The 18,580-nt window shown below is 32.6% G+C and overlaps 1 protein-coding gene and 1 long non-coding RNA gene across 2 annotated transcripts in view; one reads left to right on the forward strand and one right to left on the reverse strand.

Moving 5' to 3' along the window:
* LOC126879894 (tyrosine kinase receptor Cad96Ca) overlaps nucleotides 1-18,580 on the reverse strand; it is a 153,815-nt gene that overhangs the window by 51,565 nt on the left and 83,670 nt on the right. The window contains exon 6 of the mRNA XM_050643238.1: nucleotides 14,812-15,149. Coding sequence (XP_050499195.1) covers nucleotides 14,812-15,149 — 338 coding nt within the window. The remainder of the gene's footprint in view (nucleotides 1-14,811; nucleotides 15,150-18,580) is intronic.
* LOC126879906 (uncharacterized) lies at nucleotides 6,741-9,461 on the forward strand. Its single transcript, XR_007696327.1, has 2 exons — nucleotides 6,741-6,834; nucleotides 8,492-9,461. It is a non-coding gene; the product is annotated as an uncharacterized LOC126879906 (long non-coding RNA).

Consider the following 18,580-nt stretch of genomic DNA (forward strand, 5'->3'; position numbering starts at 1 on the left):
TTGCCGAGAAATCCCGAAGACGAGGTAAACAGTAGGTACCCTGGGCACCAGGTATTCCTGAAATCACTTCCGATGTCATATTCGTCGTTAGCGACCCTAAAAACCCCCCGAATAATGATTTTTGACTAGTTTTTTAATAATTTTTTCGCCGAAAACTCCACAAGACGAGATATACAGTAGGTACCCTGGACACCAGGTACTCCGTAGATTACTTCCGATGTCATATTCGTCGTTAGCGACCCTAAAAACCCCCTGAGTAATGATTTTGACCAATTTTTTAATGAATTTTAATGACGAGGTAAACAGTAGGTACCCGTGGCACCAGGTACTCCGGAAATCACTTTTGACGTCATATTCGTTTTCAGCGACCCCAAAAACCCAGAGTAACAAAATCGAACTCATTTTCGCCGATAATTGACGAGTTCTGAATTGTTTTTATTGTCTCTTTGAGGTGCACTTTAAGATTGTATTTTTTGTATGCAGTGTTTCAACATTATATCATGGCTCGGGGTCACAAAATTTCCTGGTGCATTCACGAATCGAATGCAAAAAGAATTTTTAAGATCCGTCTTGTCCTTTTTTTTCGGAGGTTCAGTGCTTGATTGCTTGGACTATTAAAAAAAGTTTACATTCGTTTTGGAAAATTCCTAAAATTTCTCTGTTTTAAAAAATTTTGCAAAAAGGAATGAGTTTTCATATGTTGGGCTATATTTTCGTAAAATAATGAAAAAAAACTTTATTAAAAAGAAATAAAATACATTAATATTCTTTAATTATTGAAGTAAATATACAACGTTTGCCTCACTATCAAGATAGGGAAATCAATGTGTTAGAGAGAGAAGTACTCTTTTAGTAAGAGTGAGATAGATGCTGACATCACAGACGTCGAAGGAATCTACCGTCATAGTCAGCTTTTATCCGCTAGTTGGCGCCATTTTTATTCCAATTCGCCATTTTTATTCCAATTTTTGTAGTTCATGTTGACATCACGCATTACGTCGAGGGAATCTACATTACCACCATAAGTCAGCTATTATCCGCCATTTTTAGTCCAATTTATTTGCCTAAACTACTATACTAGTGCCTAAACGGCTTAACGTAGAGAGTCATGGACAATAAAAGTTGTAAGGAGAGACATGGACAATAAAGGTTGTAGGTACGTAGTGCCTAAACGGCTTAACGTAGAGACATAGGCAATAAAGTTTGTAGGTATGTAGAGCCTAAACGGATTAACGTAGAGAGTCATGGAGTAAGGAGAGACATGAACAATAAAGTTTGTAGGTATGCAGTGCCTAAACGACTTAACGTAGAGAGGTATGGACAATAAAAGTTGTAAGGAGAGACATGGACAATAAAGGATGCAGGTATGTAGTGCCTAACCGGCTTAACGTAGAGAGACATGGACAATAAAGGCTGTAGGTATGTAGTGCCTAACCAACTTAACGTAGAGAGGCATAGACAATAAAAGTTGTAAGGAGAGACATGGACAATAAAGATTGTAGGTATGTAGTGCCTAAACAGCTTAACGCAGAGTATAATTGTATTCTACCAGTTATTAGGTATTTATGGAATGGATACCATGACACTTACAGAGTTATGGGCCAATAGATTGAGAACGACACAGAGGACGGTCGAACGCGCTATGTTAAGAGGAAACAGTAGCGATCAACAGGTAGCGAAAACGCGTTCCAAGATTGCGGCTGTAATTTTGAATATTTTTTCGAGATATTTGGCACACGCATTCGTAATATAATAAAGAATGGCGGTACAGATTCCAATTTGAAAAATATATTAATATGTGGAAATTACTCTGTAATTAAATAAAATATTAAAAAAACGAGCCTGTACCGCCATTAATAAGAACAAAAAAATACACTTTCTTCAAATAAACTTTTTTATCCGATGCCTAGATTTTGTGTCATTTTGGAACTACTAAAATTTTTTATTTCATTAGTAGTTCCAAAATGACACAAAATCTAGGCATCGGATAAAAAAGTTTATTTGAAGAAAGTGTATTTTATTGTTCTTCTTAATGGCGGTACAGACTCGTTTTTTTAATATTGTATTTAATTACAGAGTAATTTCCGCATATTAATATATTTTTCAAATTGGACTCTGTACCGCCATTCTTTATTATATTACGAATACGTGTGCCAAATATCTCGAAAAAATATTCAACATTACAGCCGCAATCTTGGAACGCGTTTTGGCTACCTGTTGATCGCTACTTTATCACCTTAAGAGTATCTCGTAGGGAACATATACGAAATGAGGACGTGAGAAGCAGGACGAAAGTGAAAGATGTAATTGGAAGAATTGCGTAAATGAAATGGAACTGGGTAGGACACGTGGCACGACAAAACATTGAAAGATGAACTAGAAACATTATACAATGGAGACCACGCAATCACAGTCGTAGTAGAGGAAGAAGGAAGACCATAAAATCGATCGCTAATCGACAAGCAAAAATGGGAATAAACTGGCATCAAATATCATTAAATAGAGAAGAATGGAGAACTCATGGGGAGTCCAGAAATGGATACAAAACACGCTGAAGGAGAAGAAGAAGAAGTTAATAATATAAAAAAACCTCAAAAGTTATGTGAATTTCAATAACTTTGTTATTTTCCTCCATTTTTTCCGGTCCTTTGCTTTGCTTTGTCTTTCGTATTTCGCACGCCTATTTCTGACAAGTCATGTTTCAATGCTTCCAACGAGTTCTTCATTGAACGTCCTCTTCTTCTTTTCCCATTTCTCGTTCCTTTAGTATTGTTTTAACATTTCAGTTCTGTGTCATTCGTATAATGTGACCAAGCCATCTAACTCTTTCGGCTCGTATTGTTTCCGTAATTATTACTTTCCATTCTTCTTCTTTAAATGTCGTCTTCCAATAAGAGGTTGGATATTATTGGATACCATCACTATGTTTACTCTATCTGCCGCTGCTCTGAAAAATTCTATTCAACTGCATTTAAACCAGTCCCGTAAATTCTTCAAACATGACACTTTCATTCTTCCTATTATACTCATTTCTCCTCTTATATTTCCCTGGATTATTATCAATATTAACATTTTCCGCAAATCGCCAGGAAATTTTGACATTCCTGTCAAAATTTCTTGAAGAAAAAGTCAGGACTTCCTTACTGTAAGGAAATGTCATTTCCTTACTGTAAGGAAATGATATTTTTCTACAACCACTATTCAAAGTGCACTTTTCTGCACGGTTTTATGTTAGCAAACTTGATATTTTCTCACAGTATAAGATATTTGACATTAGTGTGCAGAAAAGTGACGTTTCTGTGCCGCAAAGTGACGTTTCTGTGCCGCAAAGTTCTTTTCTGCACAGTTGACTACCTCATTCTGAGTAACGTTATATTCTGTTTACATCCGTGGACTACCGCATTCTGAGTAACGTTATATTCTGTTTACATCCGTGGTTAAACTTTAGACAAATATATAACCTATAAGACAATTATTATATTTAACTAGAGTATAGAAACTAAATTAGGGATGTTACAACTGTTTTATTTTACAATTTTATTCTTATTAAACATTTTATAATTATCAAATCACCAATAAGGATTTAGCAACCTGTGCAAGAGACGTCGAATGAAGTAGGTTTTGTGTAAATCCGTGACTGCATAAATATAATGTCAATAATGTGTAATAATTGTTTAAATTTAAACAAATTAAGGCAGTGCATTAATTTTTTAACTGATTTCTGTGCAATTTATTTAGGTATAAGGAATTTAAATTGATTAGTAGGTATTAATTAAATACAGTTTAAAATTTATCACATAGGTACCTATTATAATTAATCGTCGTTTGGAAATTGTGATTTTTATTTTTAGGAAAAACTGTGCTTGTAGAAAAAGTATAGTGTGAAACACGTGCAGAAAGCTAATTTCTCACTCGTTTGAATTGCGGCACTCGCTTGCGCTCGTACCGCAACTTTTCAAACTCGTGAGAAATTAGTACCTTTCTGCACTTGTTGCACAATATACTATTCCGTACAGTTGTTAGTGTTAAATTTATAAGCGTCAAGTTTGACAATTCAACCTCAATACGTTTCCATAGTAACCCAAGTAATTTTATTAGGAATTTCAAAGCACCATTTATTTGGGAATAAAATTATCGCGTTTTTTTTTAATCAATCAATATCTGTCGAATTTTAAACGATTTGCGGAAAAATAGTATGTTTACCTCGTAGGAAAAGCCACATTCCTGGACTCTGTGTTGCTAAGTCTCGGCTTGCGCCTCGACTTAGCAATCTTCACAGTCGTCCAGGAATGTTAAGCTTTTCCTACCCGGTAAACAATGTACTATTGATATCGCTGTCCCCTCATTACGTGTCCCTGATAACCTTTCTTATTTTTATTGTTTATTATTTCGTATTCTTTACCCGTTTCTCACAATACTTTCGTTTTCGTTCTCTTTTGTGTCCACGCTATTCTAAGCATCCTCCGGTAACACCACATTTCAACTGACTGTAGCTTTTTTATGTGTTCTTGCTTCTACTTCTACTTCTACTTTTCCAACATCCTCATGATTTCTTTATTTGTCCGTATTCTCCAAAATCTGCTCTGCCGTCTGGATTCCTGAAGATTTGTCTGAGCAAAATTCTTTTCCAGATCTCTACTTTCTTTTCTTCTTTCTTGCTGGTTCATAATCCATGTTTCGTTTACTTTGTAGGTGAGATATATAATTCTATCACTTATGCTTTTAACTGTGAGTATATTCTTTGCGTGATTTTGATTTAGGTACCATAAATATTTATGTACTATTTTTATTCTTCGTCTTTTCGCCGTACTTCGGATAATATAAGTATATCCCAGTGGCGGCTCGTGATTACTAAAATAGGCGGTGCACAAATAGATAAATTTACCATAGGTAAATTTATCCTTAATACAACTTAATACGTAGATTTACCGGGTACTGGATGAAAAAGGATTTTTTTTTTCGTTTTTTGACACAGTATCTTGAAAATTGATATTTATGTATAATTAGATGATCGCATGGATAAAAAATTATGAAAATAAGGCAAGGCATAATATTTATTTTATCGTAAATATGCACTAAATCAATGATACCATGTCTTGCCCATGTAGAATCGCTCCCAAACAAAACACACTCGAAACAGAAAAATGCATTTTTTTATCACATCCACAAATCCGGCAATTTTTTGAATATATATTTATTTAAAATCTTTGCACAGCCTTCAAAATTTGAAGAGCTAGAAGAAATTTCAAATCAACGCTAAAAAGTTATAATAGATAAGCAAAAACCATTGTAACACACATTCTAACACTAGAAAAGTCACATTCTAAAACACACTCGAGCCAAAGTTTGTCTGGCTCGGAATCTCATAAGCCCCGGCGCGGGCGTCCGTTGTAAGCTGACCGCGTCTACCTTTTCCTATGCTTTTGAAGTCAAATCTCGAGCCATACGGAATGGTGCTCGGGCAGAGTAACTCACAGGAATTATTTGTTTTTTCGTGGATATTAAATTACATAATGATAAATAATGTATGTAGATAATGCATTGATATTAAAAAAAGCATAGTAAAAATAATATTATTTTTATTGTTCAATCTGTTTTCCTGTAAGTATATTTTTCAGAGCCAGTGCCATGGCTCGGTGGTCCCTTAGGACCAGCCGCCACTGGTATATTCCATTTTATAATATGCTTTAGCTCGTTTTCAAGTTCCACAAGTCTTTCATCAATGTTCTGGTGTTATAATATGTTGCCATAAACCATATGCTTGGTCATTGTCGATTGTAAAGGTACCGGTTTCAAGGGACTGCCGGAGACTGAGGGCCTTGCATTTGATTCGTTTTTCATTTTACGGGGGTTCGTGGCCTTTCTCTACCACTTCTTCTTCTTTGAGTGCCTCTCCTATCGGAGATTGGATATCATTAGGGCGATTCTAATTTTATTTACTGCTGTTTTGAACAATTCGTTAGTGGTACAGCCAAACCACTCTCTCAAATTTCTCATCCAGGACATTCTTCTACGGCCTGGATTTCTTTGTCCTTGGATTTTTCCTTGCATTATATTTTGTAGGAATGTGTACTTTTGTCTCCTCATCAGGTGGCCTAAGTATTCAAGTTTTCTCTTTTTTATATTCAGTAGAACTTCTGGCTCGTTATTTATTCTGCGTATTACTTCTTCATTTGTAATTTTATCCACCCAACTTATTCTTAGTATACGGCGGTAGCACCACATCTCAAAGCTTTCAAGATTTTTAATATTCCTCTGTTTAAGAGTCCATGACTCAACACCGTAGAGCAAAGTACTGAATACATAGCATTTTAACATTCTAGTTCGTAGATGAATACTAATATCACGATTACAAAATAATTTTTGAAGTTATACTTCTTTACCGGCGCGGCGATAGAGAGTGAATTTTTAAATGGGAAAACCTAGCGACCGGGCGCATGCGCATTATAACTTTGTTCTGATTGGATGTTCAAATGACATGTCAAAAATTATCCAATATGGCATATGGCTGCTGTAGCATAGCTGTGGTTTGGACGTGAACGGTTTGGTTATGTCGTTGATTGATAAATATAGAGTGGTTTTTTAACTGCCTTTTTAAATAGTTTTCATATTATATTTTTGGACTTATTAACATGATTGTTGCATGTCATTGTGGAAGCCCAAACTGTGTGAGTGCGATTTTCAATCGCAAAATTACTGATAAAAACCTATTCGCTCGAAGAGGTAGAGTGTGGAGAACTGTGGATAACATCAATCAACCCGGAACGATTTACGATCTCACTTATTCAAAACTAAAGAATCGGAGAATCCAGTTATTACTGTCAATGATTACTGGTAAGTGTTTTAGAAATAAGTTGATAAAATTTGGTTCCTACATTTGAACATAGCCACTTTACACATTGCAAGTAATTGCGAAATTTATAGCACAAGTTCTTGCAGCAAGAACTTCTGCAATCAGTTGCAACTTGCAACTAGATTTCTGCAATAAAATGATTACAGGGTACAAGTAATTGCATAAGCTGACATGAAATAGACAGACACTTTGACCTAACCATAAATTTTAGGTTATGTTGTTTTTATAAATTAAATGTGATTTTTTAAGTAGAGTTATCAGATATTAGATTAAAAAGGTTGGATTATTGAGAAAATTATAATATGTGTTATATATAACAATTGCAGAAAAATTGCATGAACATGTTCTATTTAGCTGCAACTTCTTGCAGCAGAACTGCAGACTGTCTCCTTATATGCAATAAACCATTAGCTCATGTGATGCTCCAGCTACAATTTGCTTAATCCATATTTTATAACTTTTCCTCAGCTTTTCGCTTTCATGTATCACATTGTTGTTAGCATTAATGGTTCTGATTTAAGTCGAGCTGCAATGCCACTTTTTTTGAATATCGTAGTTAACCACATATTATCTGGTAAAGTATCCAAAAACGTTTCTTATGAACTTGGTGTCAGTGTTCTGCTAACTGCAAATTATATTCATATTTACCAGTTTTACGTGGACTCATTTAACTTTTCTCTATTGTTTGAGAATAGTCCGTCCGCTGCAACTTTTCCCATGCGGTACGATTCATTTTCAATCAAATTAAGTCAAAACAGGAAGTGGAACGTATGCCGATGTGTGTAGTATATAGTATACAGTATACAAAATGTATATACACATCGACGTTCGTTTCAATTTATGTTTTGATTTAGTTTGATTGAAAAAGATTCATACCGTATGAGAAAAGTTATAGCGGACGGACTATATCTGCATAAGTATGCTCTACAAACTCTACATAAATCACTCTGTTTATAATGATCAGCTATTGCCCAAAAATTATTAAATGAATTGAGTCATTCTTTTTTTATATAATTTCGATTTACATTTAATGTTACATTTATCGTTACATCGAGGTCCCAATTCTCTCATTTACGTTAATTTTACAGTTTTTCTAGTGTATTCTTGGTCAGAGTTCCTCAGTTTCTTCAAAATATTAATTTTGGAAACACTTGGATCTCTTTGTCTCTCCTTTCCAAGATTTTTCTTCTTTGGAAATTTTTCCTTAGCAGACGTATCTAATAATAAAACTAATGCCTTTGATGCAGGAAGGGGTTTCCGCTGTTGTAATTGAACATGTAATCCACTGTGAACATCAGATATAACAGTGGAAGTTAGTTCACTCGTAAATTATATAGATGTTACAATGTGTTTATAAAAATATTCATCAATAATAGAAATTTATAGTATTGTAACATTGGTTACAAAGTTTTTTCCACCGAGTGATTCAAAATTTGCATTTACAATGAGGTTATTTTATTAAAAAACTTTATATTTAGGTACATAAGATAGGATAAAAGCTTTTAGATCAAAATGAAAGTTGTCCTTTATAGATATCATTCAAGAAATAGTTGAAAAACATTATAAGTGGAGTTACAATGTTATTCATATCAGGTGTAGTTGTGATCTAAAATTTAAATTGGATTAATTTTTTTGTAGGCTATACAGATAAATCAAAAAGTAAACATAGAGGACAATGATGCATTAGAGACTGGCATATCATCTCATACGGACAACACTGCAGGAGAGTTTTTTTATATTTGAACAATTCAGCTTCGCTTCAAAGAAAGTTGGACGCCTTGAAAAAAAAATTAAACTCACCGTTTGGACTTACGGAAGATATTGAAAATGCTATAAAGTAGGGATATTATACGGGATTTGTATATACTTTTGTAAATAATATATTGTATGATATTTTAAAAGAAAATAATGAGTACCACCAGTGTTACTACAAATGGCTAGTGAATTTAGTAAGTAATTTTGCCAATTTTGTAAAATTGGCAAGAAAATAATTACTAAATAGTTAGTAATTTTGCCAGTTTTCGCAAAATTGGCCAAAAACAAAAAAAAATATCTACTAAAAATACTAGCCAGTTGTGTCTGAGTTTAGCGAACCGACTATAACTCTTGTTAAATTAAGGTTGAGTTTACACTTTTGACTTGCCTACAGATTTAAAAACATTTTTGTCATAATATACAGTATGTCCCTGTAAGTTGGAACCATAATATGGAAAACTTTTTTATTATTCATTTTACGAAAAATAGTTGTTCTACATAAAAGGTTCTGCAATATCTAGAATCTCTGATTCAACCATCAGATAGTAAATTTTTATGGGTGTTACACAGGGTATGTCAAAAAATATGAATTTCACTCAAGAGAAAAGTAGCTTTATTTTTACAATATTGAACATTGTTATTATGAACAGTTAATTGGAATTAGAACTATATTCTAATATGCAATTACATCCTTCTAATTGAAAAAGAAATTAAAAATTTTTCTCGGCATATATCATCAACATTATTTTCTGTTATTTCAATTATGATAACTTTTGTTATTAATTTTACGAAAGAAAAGTTATAGAATGTTCTGCATGATCTAAAACCTAAAATATAACCATCTTATATCAAATATTATCGATTTTGTATGAGGTATATAAAAAAACTGTTTTTTATGACGACAAAGAAGTATAACTTCTTACGTGCATACACAAGTACACACACTCTTTTTTTTTTCATTTTTATAAAAGTAGACCTGGCAATTTCAATACGTCTTTTTATCTCGTGATTTTGGTCACCTGTTTCATTGATAAGGGTTCCCAAGTATTTGTATTCGTTTACTTTTTCAAGTTGGGTACCGTTTATTGTGATACTAGTGTCATTTATTGGATTCTTACTGAAGGTCATATATTTGGTTTTTTTGACGTTCATCCTTATGCCGTAGTTATTACATATCTCATTCATACTTTCAACTAGATGTTGTAGATCTTGCGCTGTTCTTGCCATTATCACAGTATCGTCAGCATATCGAATGTTATTGATAACTTCTCCATTGACTATTATCCCTTCGTTTGCATATGAGAGAGCTTCTTGGCATATTTGTTCGCTGTAGATATTAAACAAGAGCGGTGACAATATACAACCCTGTCGTACCCCTCTACGTATTTCTATTTCGTCCGATGTTTGGTCTTCTATTTTTATATTAGCTCGCTGATTCCAGTACACATTTAATATTATTTGTATGTCTCTGGTGTCAATGTTCTTACTCTCCAGGATTTCTTTGAGTTTACTGTGGCGTACTTTGTCAAAGGCCTTTTCAAAGTCTATAAAGCAGGCGTGTACCTCTTGGTTAACATCTAGGCATCTCTGTGTTAGAACATTCAAGGCAAAGAGAGCATCCCTTGTACCTAATCCTTTTCTGAATCCCATCTGTGTATCGTTAATATCGATGTCTAGTTTTTGATAGATTCGATTGTGGATGATTCTAAGAAATATTTTAAGCAGGTGACTCATCAAGGAGATTGTTCGATGATCTGAACATTGCATTGCCTTAGTTTTCTTCGCTATGGTGACAAACGTAGACAGCAACCATTCTTGCGGTATTATACCAGTACTGTATATTGTATTGAATATATGCAATATTATGGTTACGGATTTATCATTCAAAAGCTTCAGCAGTTCTGTAGGGATTTCATCAGGTCCGTTTGCTTTTCCATTTTTAGCGTTTCTTATTGCGTATTCTACTTCTTCTTTCAATATTTCTGGCCCAGTTGCATTGATTATCTGAGTTAAGTTGTTTCTATCGTCTTCAAATAATTCATTCAGGTATTCTGTCCATCTTTTTATTTTATTCTCTAGATCTACAGTAAGATTTCCATCTTTGTCTTTAAGTTTACCTATTTGGCATTTCCTTATGCTTCCTGTTATCTCTTTTACTTTTTTGTGCATATTGAACGCATCGTACTTTTTCTCATAGGTTTCCACTTCTTCACACTGTTCTTTAATCCACGCCTCTTTGGCTTCTTTTATTCTCTTTTTTATGTGTTTGTTTATTTCTTTGTATTTGTCTAGGTAGTTCTTCATCTTTCTTCTTTGTTCCATCAAGTCTAGTATGTCCTGTGTCATCCACCCCTTGTTCTCTGTTGTCGTTTTTGTCAGATGTTTCTTTCCTGTTGTTTGTATAGCTGTATTTATGTACTTTAATTTTTGGTTAACGTTATCTGTATCGTTAATTTGTTGTTGCACTGAACTGAGGTTTTCATTTATTTCTTCTCCTGTTTCTTGTCGTATATTTTTGTTTCTAAGTTTATCTAAATCTAGCGTCTTTCTGTGTGGTCTGCTAATCTTTTTTGGTCTCGCCTCTATTAACTACCGGGTTATGATCTGAGCCTATATCAGCTCCTGGGTACGTCTTAGTACATTTAACAGCATTAAAATACCTCCTTGCTATCAGAATGTAGTCTATTTGATTTCTCACTATTTTTTCTTTGGTATGTTGTGGAGATGTCCATGTATATAATCGCCGAGGAGGTAATTTGAAAAGGGTGTTTGTTATTACGAAGTCTTCGCTCTGGCAAAATTGAATCAATCGATCTCCTCTGTCGTTTCTGTTTCCAAGTCCATAGTTTCCTACATATTCTCCTACCTTACCTTGACCGACCTTGGCATTAAGATCGCCCATTATTATGTTAATGTGTTGCTTGTTTCTCTACCACGCTGGCCTGCCAATTATACAAATTATATACAGGGTGTTTCATTGGGAAAGTAACATACGTTAACTGTAAAAAGAGGACACTAAGGTGATCTCAAAAATACCATACTTAATGGGTCTTACTTCATTAATAACAAAGATACTGGGTGTTTTATCTCTTTTGCCATTTTCTTATTTGGTTCGTAACTTTTTAACCACACTGTATATTCATTTTATATTTGGCACGCAAATATTTTTTAAGGTGTACAATAACTTAATTTATTTACAATTGTAAAAAATCCAGGTCCGGATTAAAAAATATTGGAAAAATTTTCCGACCCAAAAACAACACCTTGTACATTAAATTTTTTTTAAATGGATTTTGCATTTGAAAAGAGGATGAAAAACTAAATTTAGTGGTATAGTTTGAATTTTCGGCAAAATGATTTTTCTGGTAATATTTTGAATTTGAATTCTGAAATTATGTGAATTGCGAGAGCTCTAAGTAGAAAAAAATTGAAATACAACTTACAACTTGTTATCCACACCGTATATTTATTTTATGTTTAACACGCGAATATTCTTTAAGGTGTCCAATCAATTAATTTATTTACAATTATAAAAAATCCAGGTCCGGATTAAAAAATATTGGATAAAAGTTCGGACCCAAAAAAACACCCTGTACATTAAATTTTTTAAAAATTGATTTTGCATTTGAAATGTGGATGAAAAACTAAATTTAGTGGTATACTTTGAATTTTCGGCAAAATGATTTTTCTGGTAGAATTTCGAATTTGAATTCTGAAATTATGTGAATTGCGAGAGCTCGAAGTAGAAAAAAATTAAACTGCGACTTAATTTTAATTAACACCATTATTTAATCTAAATTGGTAAAATGTTAACATTTCAGTGTTTTTTATTATATGTGACAAATATTCATCTTTAAAAATAATGAATAAGTAATAAAGAGTCAATAAAAAATACGACAACTTTAATCAACAAGGTATCTAAAATTTAAAACAAAACAGAGAAAATGTGCAAGATTATAACTATTCAAAACTAAAGTACCTACTTATTTAAAATTACCGCCATCTAAAATTATTGTCATGTGTCAAAATCTTCTTATTTTACCAATTTAGATTAAATAATGGTATTAATTAAAATTAAGTCATATTTTAATTTTACATTTACTTCGAACTTCGCAATTCCATAGCCACCTTTACTTTACAAGCCATGAAGAGAAAAAGGCAACGTCGCAATTGATGACGTCCGTAGTCTGACTTTCGGACTACCGGTTTCGAAACTACGATTTTAAAGTACAAATTCTGGTAAAATTTATAGTATTTTTTGAGTCGAACAAGAAAATATTATTAATTGGAAGTTTGTACAAAATAATATTAAAAGTAATTCCTTGTAAGTAACGTTTATTATACAAAAAAAAACCAATAACAGGAATATAAACGGGATTCATTTTTTTCGAATCCTAAGAAAACTAATAAGTATTTTTCAAAAATTTAAATGCATAGTGAAATATTACGTTAGGACCAAGGACCCAAAGTCCCTGAAAACTTCTATGTTTATTTTAATAAGTTACAGTGGTGAAAAACTAAGAAAATTTAGTGTGATTTTTAGTTTCAAATATGTCATTAAAAAAAACTTTTTATTTATTCTAAGGGATTTTTGGCCCTCGGTAATAAAGTAATCTTTTATTCTGCGTTTAAATTTTTCAAAAATACTTATTAGTTTTCTCAGAATTCGAAAAAAATGATTACCTTTAAAATACAGGCGTCAAAATTTTTCATTTTGTTCCTTTCCCCTTAAAGTTTGTCGCACTTATTTAGAAACACCCTGAATTGATAAAGAACAAATCTAGTTGTTAAACAGGCGAATTAATCCAAAAAACAGAATATTAAGAAAACCGGAGTCTATAGTTGGGTTTTAATTTCAGTATTTTTTAAATGCCCGGTACACCATAAAAATTTAACTATTTAGCAACAATATTATTACAGCGGTATTGTTAGAGAATTAGGCTATAACATATTATAAAAATCACTTAAATCTGCCAACAGGTTTAGGAAATATGAGACATTAAAAATGACAAAATTTTTAAGTGGACGGATTTCTATATGCACGCAAGTTTATATAAAAATATATTATATTGAACTAAAATCATCTTAATAACATACCTTTTAATGTTCTTTATAATTTGGAGCACGAAATATTGTAAAATATTTCAGTTTCTCTGTAAATAAAGTGAAAATTATTTAAAAACAAATGAGAACTGTCAGAATTAATCGGTCTACCAATAGATGTTGCCAAGTTTCAACTTCATGGCTTGTTAAGTAAAGGTGGCTATGGCAATTCACATAATTTCAGATTTCAAATTCAAAATTTTACCAGAAAAATAATTTTGACGAAAATTCAAAGGTACCACTAAATTTAGTTTTTCATCCTCTTTTCAAAGACAAAATCCAATTTAAAAAAAAAATAATATACATGGTGTTTTTTTTGGGTCGGAACATTTTTCAAATATTTTTTAATCCGGCCCTGGATTTTTTATAACTGTAAATAAATTAATTGATTGGACACCTTAAAGAATATTCGCGTGTTAAATATAAAATAAATATACAGTGTGGTTAACAACTTTTGTCGTATTTCAATATTTTTCTACTTCAAGCTCTCGCAATTCACATAATTTCCGAATTCAAGTTCAAAATTTTACCAGAAAAATCATTTTGCCGAAAATTCAACGTCTACCACTAAGTTTAGTTTTTCATACTCTTTTCAAATGCAAAATCCGTTTTAAAAAAATTTAATGTACAGGGTGTTGTTTTTGGATCGGAATATTTTTCCAATATTTTTTAATCCGGACCTGGATTTTTTACAATTATAAATAAATTAATTGATTGTACACCTTAAAGAATATTTGCGTGCAAATAGAAAATAAATATACAGTGTGGATAAAAAGCTATGAACCAAATAAGAAAATGGCAAAATAGATAAAACACCCAGTATCTTTGTTATTAATGAAGAAAGACCCATTAAATATGGTGTTTTTGAGACCGCCTAAGTGTCCTCTTTCTACAGTCAACATATGTTACTTTCCCAATGAAACACCCTGTATAAAAAAAGATATTATACTTGCTGATTCTCAAGACGATATAAGTAATCAGATGATATCTGCCAAAAAATTCAAAATATCTACTTTGTAAATGACCCTATTGAAAATGTGGTCGACACTAATAATACGATTAATAACATTACAAAAGATTGGTTTAATATAGCAACTTACCCCATTTGTTGAAAGAAATTCCATCCCTTTGGCAACTTGGTACACAAAAGATGTTAAATCTCTCGAGGTGAGAGATCGACTTTGGCCATGCATGTTATTATAATACCTCTCCGCTCTAGAATTCCTCAAAAAACTTTGCAATTTTCCTTTGCTGATGTACTCCATTATCAGAAATATGGGTTCTTTATCTGTGCAACAACCCAGTAATCTAACTACGTTAGAATGAGGTTCGAGCATCTTCATCACTTGAAGTTCTGACAGTAGATCGGACTTTTCTTTTTCGTTTGCGTTTTCTTTTAGGGTTTTTACCGCTACCACTGTAACTCCGGTATCGTTGCCTATAAAAATAAGACAAAATTTAATAAACAAAAAAGGTTACAATCGAAAAGTTTTTTTTTTTTTCTTTCCTTATTGGCTTTTGATTACTTGATCCATTCAGCCACGATAGATACTAAATTACTGTTTGCTACAATATTCCAAATATAATAAGATTACGTACATATGCGCACATATACTTATGCACGCACATACATACATAGGTAGATACTGAAATCAATAAAAAGCAAAAAAAAAAACAAAAAGGGGGGTGGAAACATTAAATTGACCGGCAGGTATACCCTTTATTCATGGCCCTAACCAACTTAAATTAATTTACAAAAAAAAACTAAATACTAATACTTAATACTAATAAATATATAAGTTTTTTTAACACAGCGCTAAGGCTTCAACCCGGTTCGACACCGCGGAGGTTTAGACCTTCTTTGTGTTTTTAATCTCTTTCTCTTTTTTATTTTATAATTTATTATACTTTTTTATTTATTTATTTATTTTTTGTTTTTTAATATTTTTTGTTATTTTTTTTTGTTTTCTTTTTTCTTGTTTTTTTTTTTAAATTTTTTATATACATATTTTTTTTATTATTATTTATTTTTTAATTTTTTCAATATAAATTTTTATACAATTTTATTCTTATTACCTCCCTGTAAAATTTACTTAATAAAATTTCACAGGGAGACAATATTACAAAAGTATAAACATAAAACAAACAATAATTATTGCTAAACACATTCAACCGGACTCATTCAGTGCAAGTTAAATTTTCCTTTTAGTCCTTTTTAAAAACTCCCAGATGATTTGTTTAATCTTAGAATTTCGACGAGACAAATATAAAAGAGAAGCATTATTTTGTGGGAAAGGTATTTGTTCTTGAATCAGATTGTGCATCAATCATCATTAATCGAAAAGTTTACTTCAACAACATTAAAAATAATACTAAAATAAAACTTTTATTGGGACTAAGCTTCTGGTAAAGCCTTCGAGGTTTCTATAATTTGCAATCCATACGAATGCTGAGACAAAGAAGCCTAGGGGAGATATATGAATTGCATCTCACTTCCTGCCTGTTCAGCATGGCAAAAATTCCAACGAAAACTTGGTCTCACATACCCTGTTAGGAGTAAACTAACAGACAAAAATAATATTTTTATTGTAAAACGAAAACTAGACACGTCTTATATTTCAATGCATTCAGAGAGTGCCATAAACTCCGTAATCGGTTTCAAGCTCCTAAGGTATCGTCAGAGAGTTTATATATGACTTCCTCTGAATGAACTAAAACAAATCCGACTGCTAGTACCCAATTACAACAAAATAACACGTTACTGGTGCCGTCACGGCATCTGCTTACAACAATCGAAAGGTTTACTTCAACTGCAATAAAAAAAAGTTTTCCTGTTTAAAATGTCGCTAAAAACCAATAACAAAACCTACATTCATAAGCAATCCTATTATATTTTAGTATCGCTCTCTCTATTTTTTCTCTCATCTGCTTTGTTCAAAATCATAATTAATAATACACTTTAAAGTCGATAGAGAATTTACTTTGTTTCTTGGAAAATTCTACTTTAAGAAGCCGTAAATTATTAAGTCTCAGAACTTCCTCGTGGTGAGCACAAAAACTTTTTAACGCTTTGGCAAGAGGCACATTTATAATATTTACTATTTGCAACCTCCTTCCTCATTTAAATTTTCTCATTATTTACTTACAACTTACGGAGTTTGAAAGGTATTAAAGATTTTTTGTATAATGTAGAGCCCACGAGAGAATTTAAATTTATTGTAATCAAAAATTTTTGAATATTGTTTAGATGATTAAGGTTACAATACGACTATGTTTATGTAGACTCGTATTGTTGATAATGTGTACAATAATAAAGGACGTAGTAGCGGAAGACCACGAAAACGATGGCTAGACGACATCAAAGCAAAAAATGGGGATAAACTGGCACCAAATAGCACAAAACAGAGAAGAATGGAGAACTCAAGGGGAGGCCTTTGTTCAGGCGTGGATGCAAACAGGCTGAAGAAGAAGAAGAATAAAAGAAGCCGAGCGGCGGTACTTTTCTTATGTAAAAGTTGTTTCAGTTAAATCAGGTTAAACTTTGTAGAGAGGTGGCTTTGATCATGCTAATCAAAAGTTCTCATTGCTCAAGACTCATAAATCAATTGTTTCTGAGTTACAGAGGTCAAATCGGTTTTAAGTTCATTTGAATAATACATACTTGCATAATGGAATTTAGTATAACATCAGGGCTTAAACAAGGAGACCCCTGATCACCGTTGCTATTCAATTAGCCCTTAGATTATGCAATAAGTAAAATATCATCTGAGCTAACAGGGGATTTGCGAAGCTTGGATCAAAATTATTGTTTGACTTTGCTGAAGCTCTAGATGCAGTCGCTCATTATTCAAGAGCCTTGAAGAATGAGTATTGCTCAAGAGACGCGAGAGAGGTGTTTTTAGAACTTGAAGAAGAAACAGGTAGCCAAGAGCCAGAGTTAGGCAGAACATAACAACAACTATTAATGACGATAACTTTGAAGTAGTAAAAGATTTTAAATATCTGGCAGCGGTAATCACAGATGATAACCACATTGAAAAAGATTTCTCAGCAAGGATAGCTGCGATGAATAGAGTATTAGCCAGAGTTAGGCAGAACATAACAACAACTATTAATGACGATAACTTTGAAGTAGTAAAAGATTTTAAATATCTGGCAGCGGTAATCACAGATGACAACCACATTGAAAAAGATTTCTCAGCAAAGATAGCTGCGATGAATAGAGTATTATACTCCCTATCATGATTATTAAAACGTAGTCTGCTAAAAACAAAATCCAAATTAAGACTGTATATGTCAATTATTCAAAAATGAATAGCCATTTTCAATTTCGTTGCAACACGAAACTACAGCCGCATCATTATTCCATCTCAATCAGAGAGTGCCGCAAGCACCTTTACCGGTTTCGAAACTTATTAGTCTCTCATCAGGCACATATGCTGGTTATTCATTTTTGATTTACATGTTTACTCCGATTGAAGTACGAAGGAAACCATTCTCGTTGGAACTTTACCGCGCTGAGTAGATGGGACGTGAATTATAAATTGTAAAATTCCCTCATCTTCCTTAGTGTCAAATACTCGAGGCTCAGTGGAGTAGGCTCTTCAGATAATGGAAACACCAATAGCAATTATAGAATTTATTTAGAACACCGACACTAGGGTAGTCACCCCGGGAGAACGTCGAGTACTGATTGTGACTTGTACGCGATTTAGTTGAAGACTCTATTTGATGCTACATATTGAATTTAGTGAATGAAGTTAAAGGCACCTCTGGCCTGGTTGAAGTAATTCTTGAGAATGGTTCTAAAATGTGTTATTTCTTGTTGGCAACATGAATTGGTCATGGCCCACACGACAAGTTTAATTA

This window comes from Diabrotica virgifera, chromosome 2 (genome assembly GCF_917563875.1).
Source record: "Diabrotica virgifera virgifera chromosome 2, PGI_DIABVI_V3a".
Lineage (NCBI taxonomy): Eukaryota > Metazoa > Arthropoda > Insecta > Coleoptera > Chrysomelidae > Diabrotica > Diabrotica virgifera.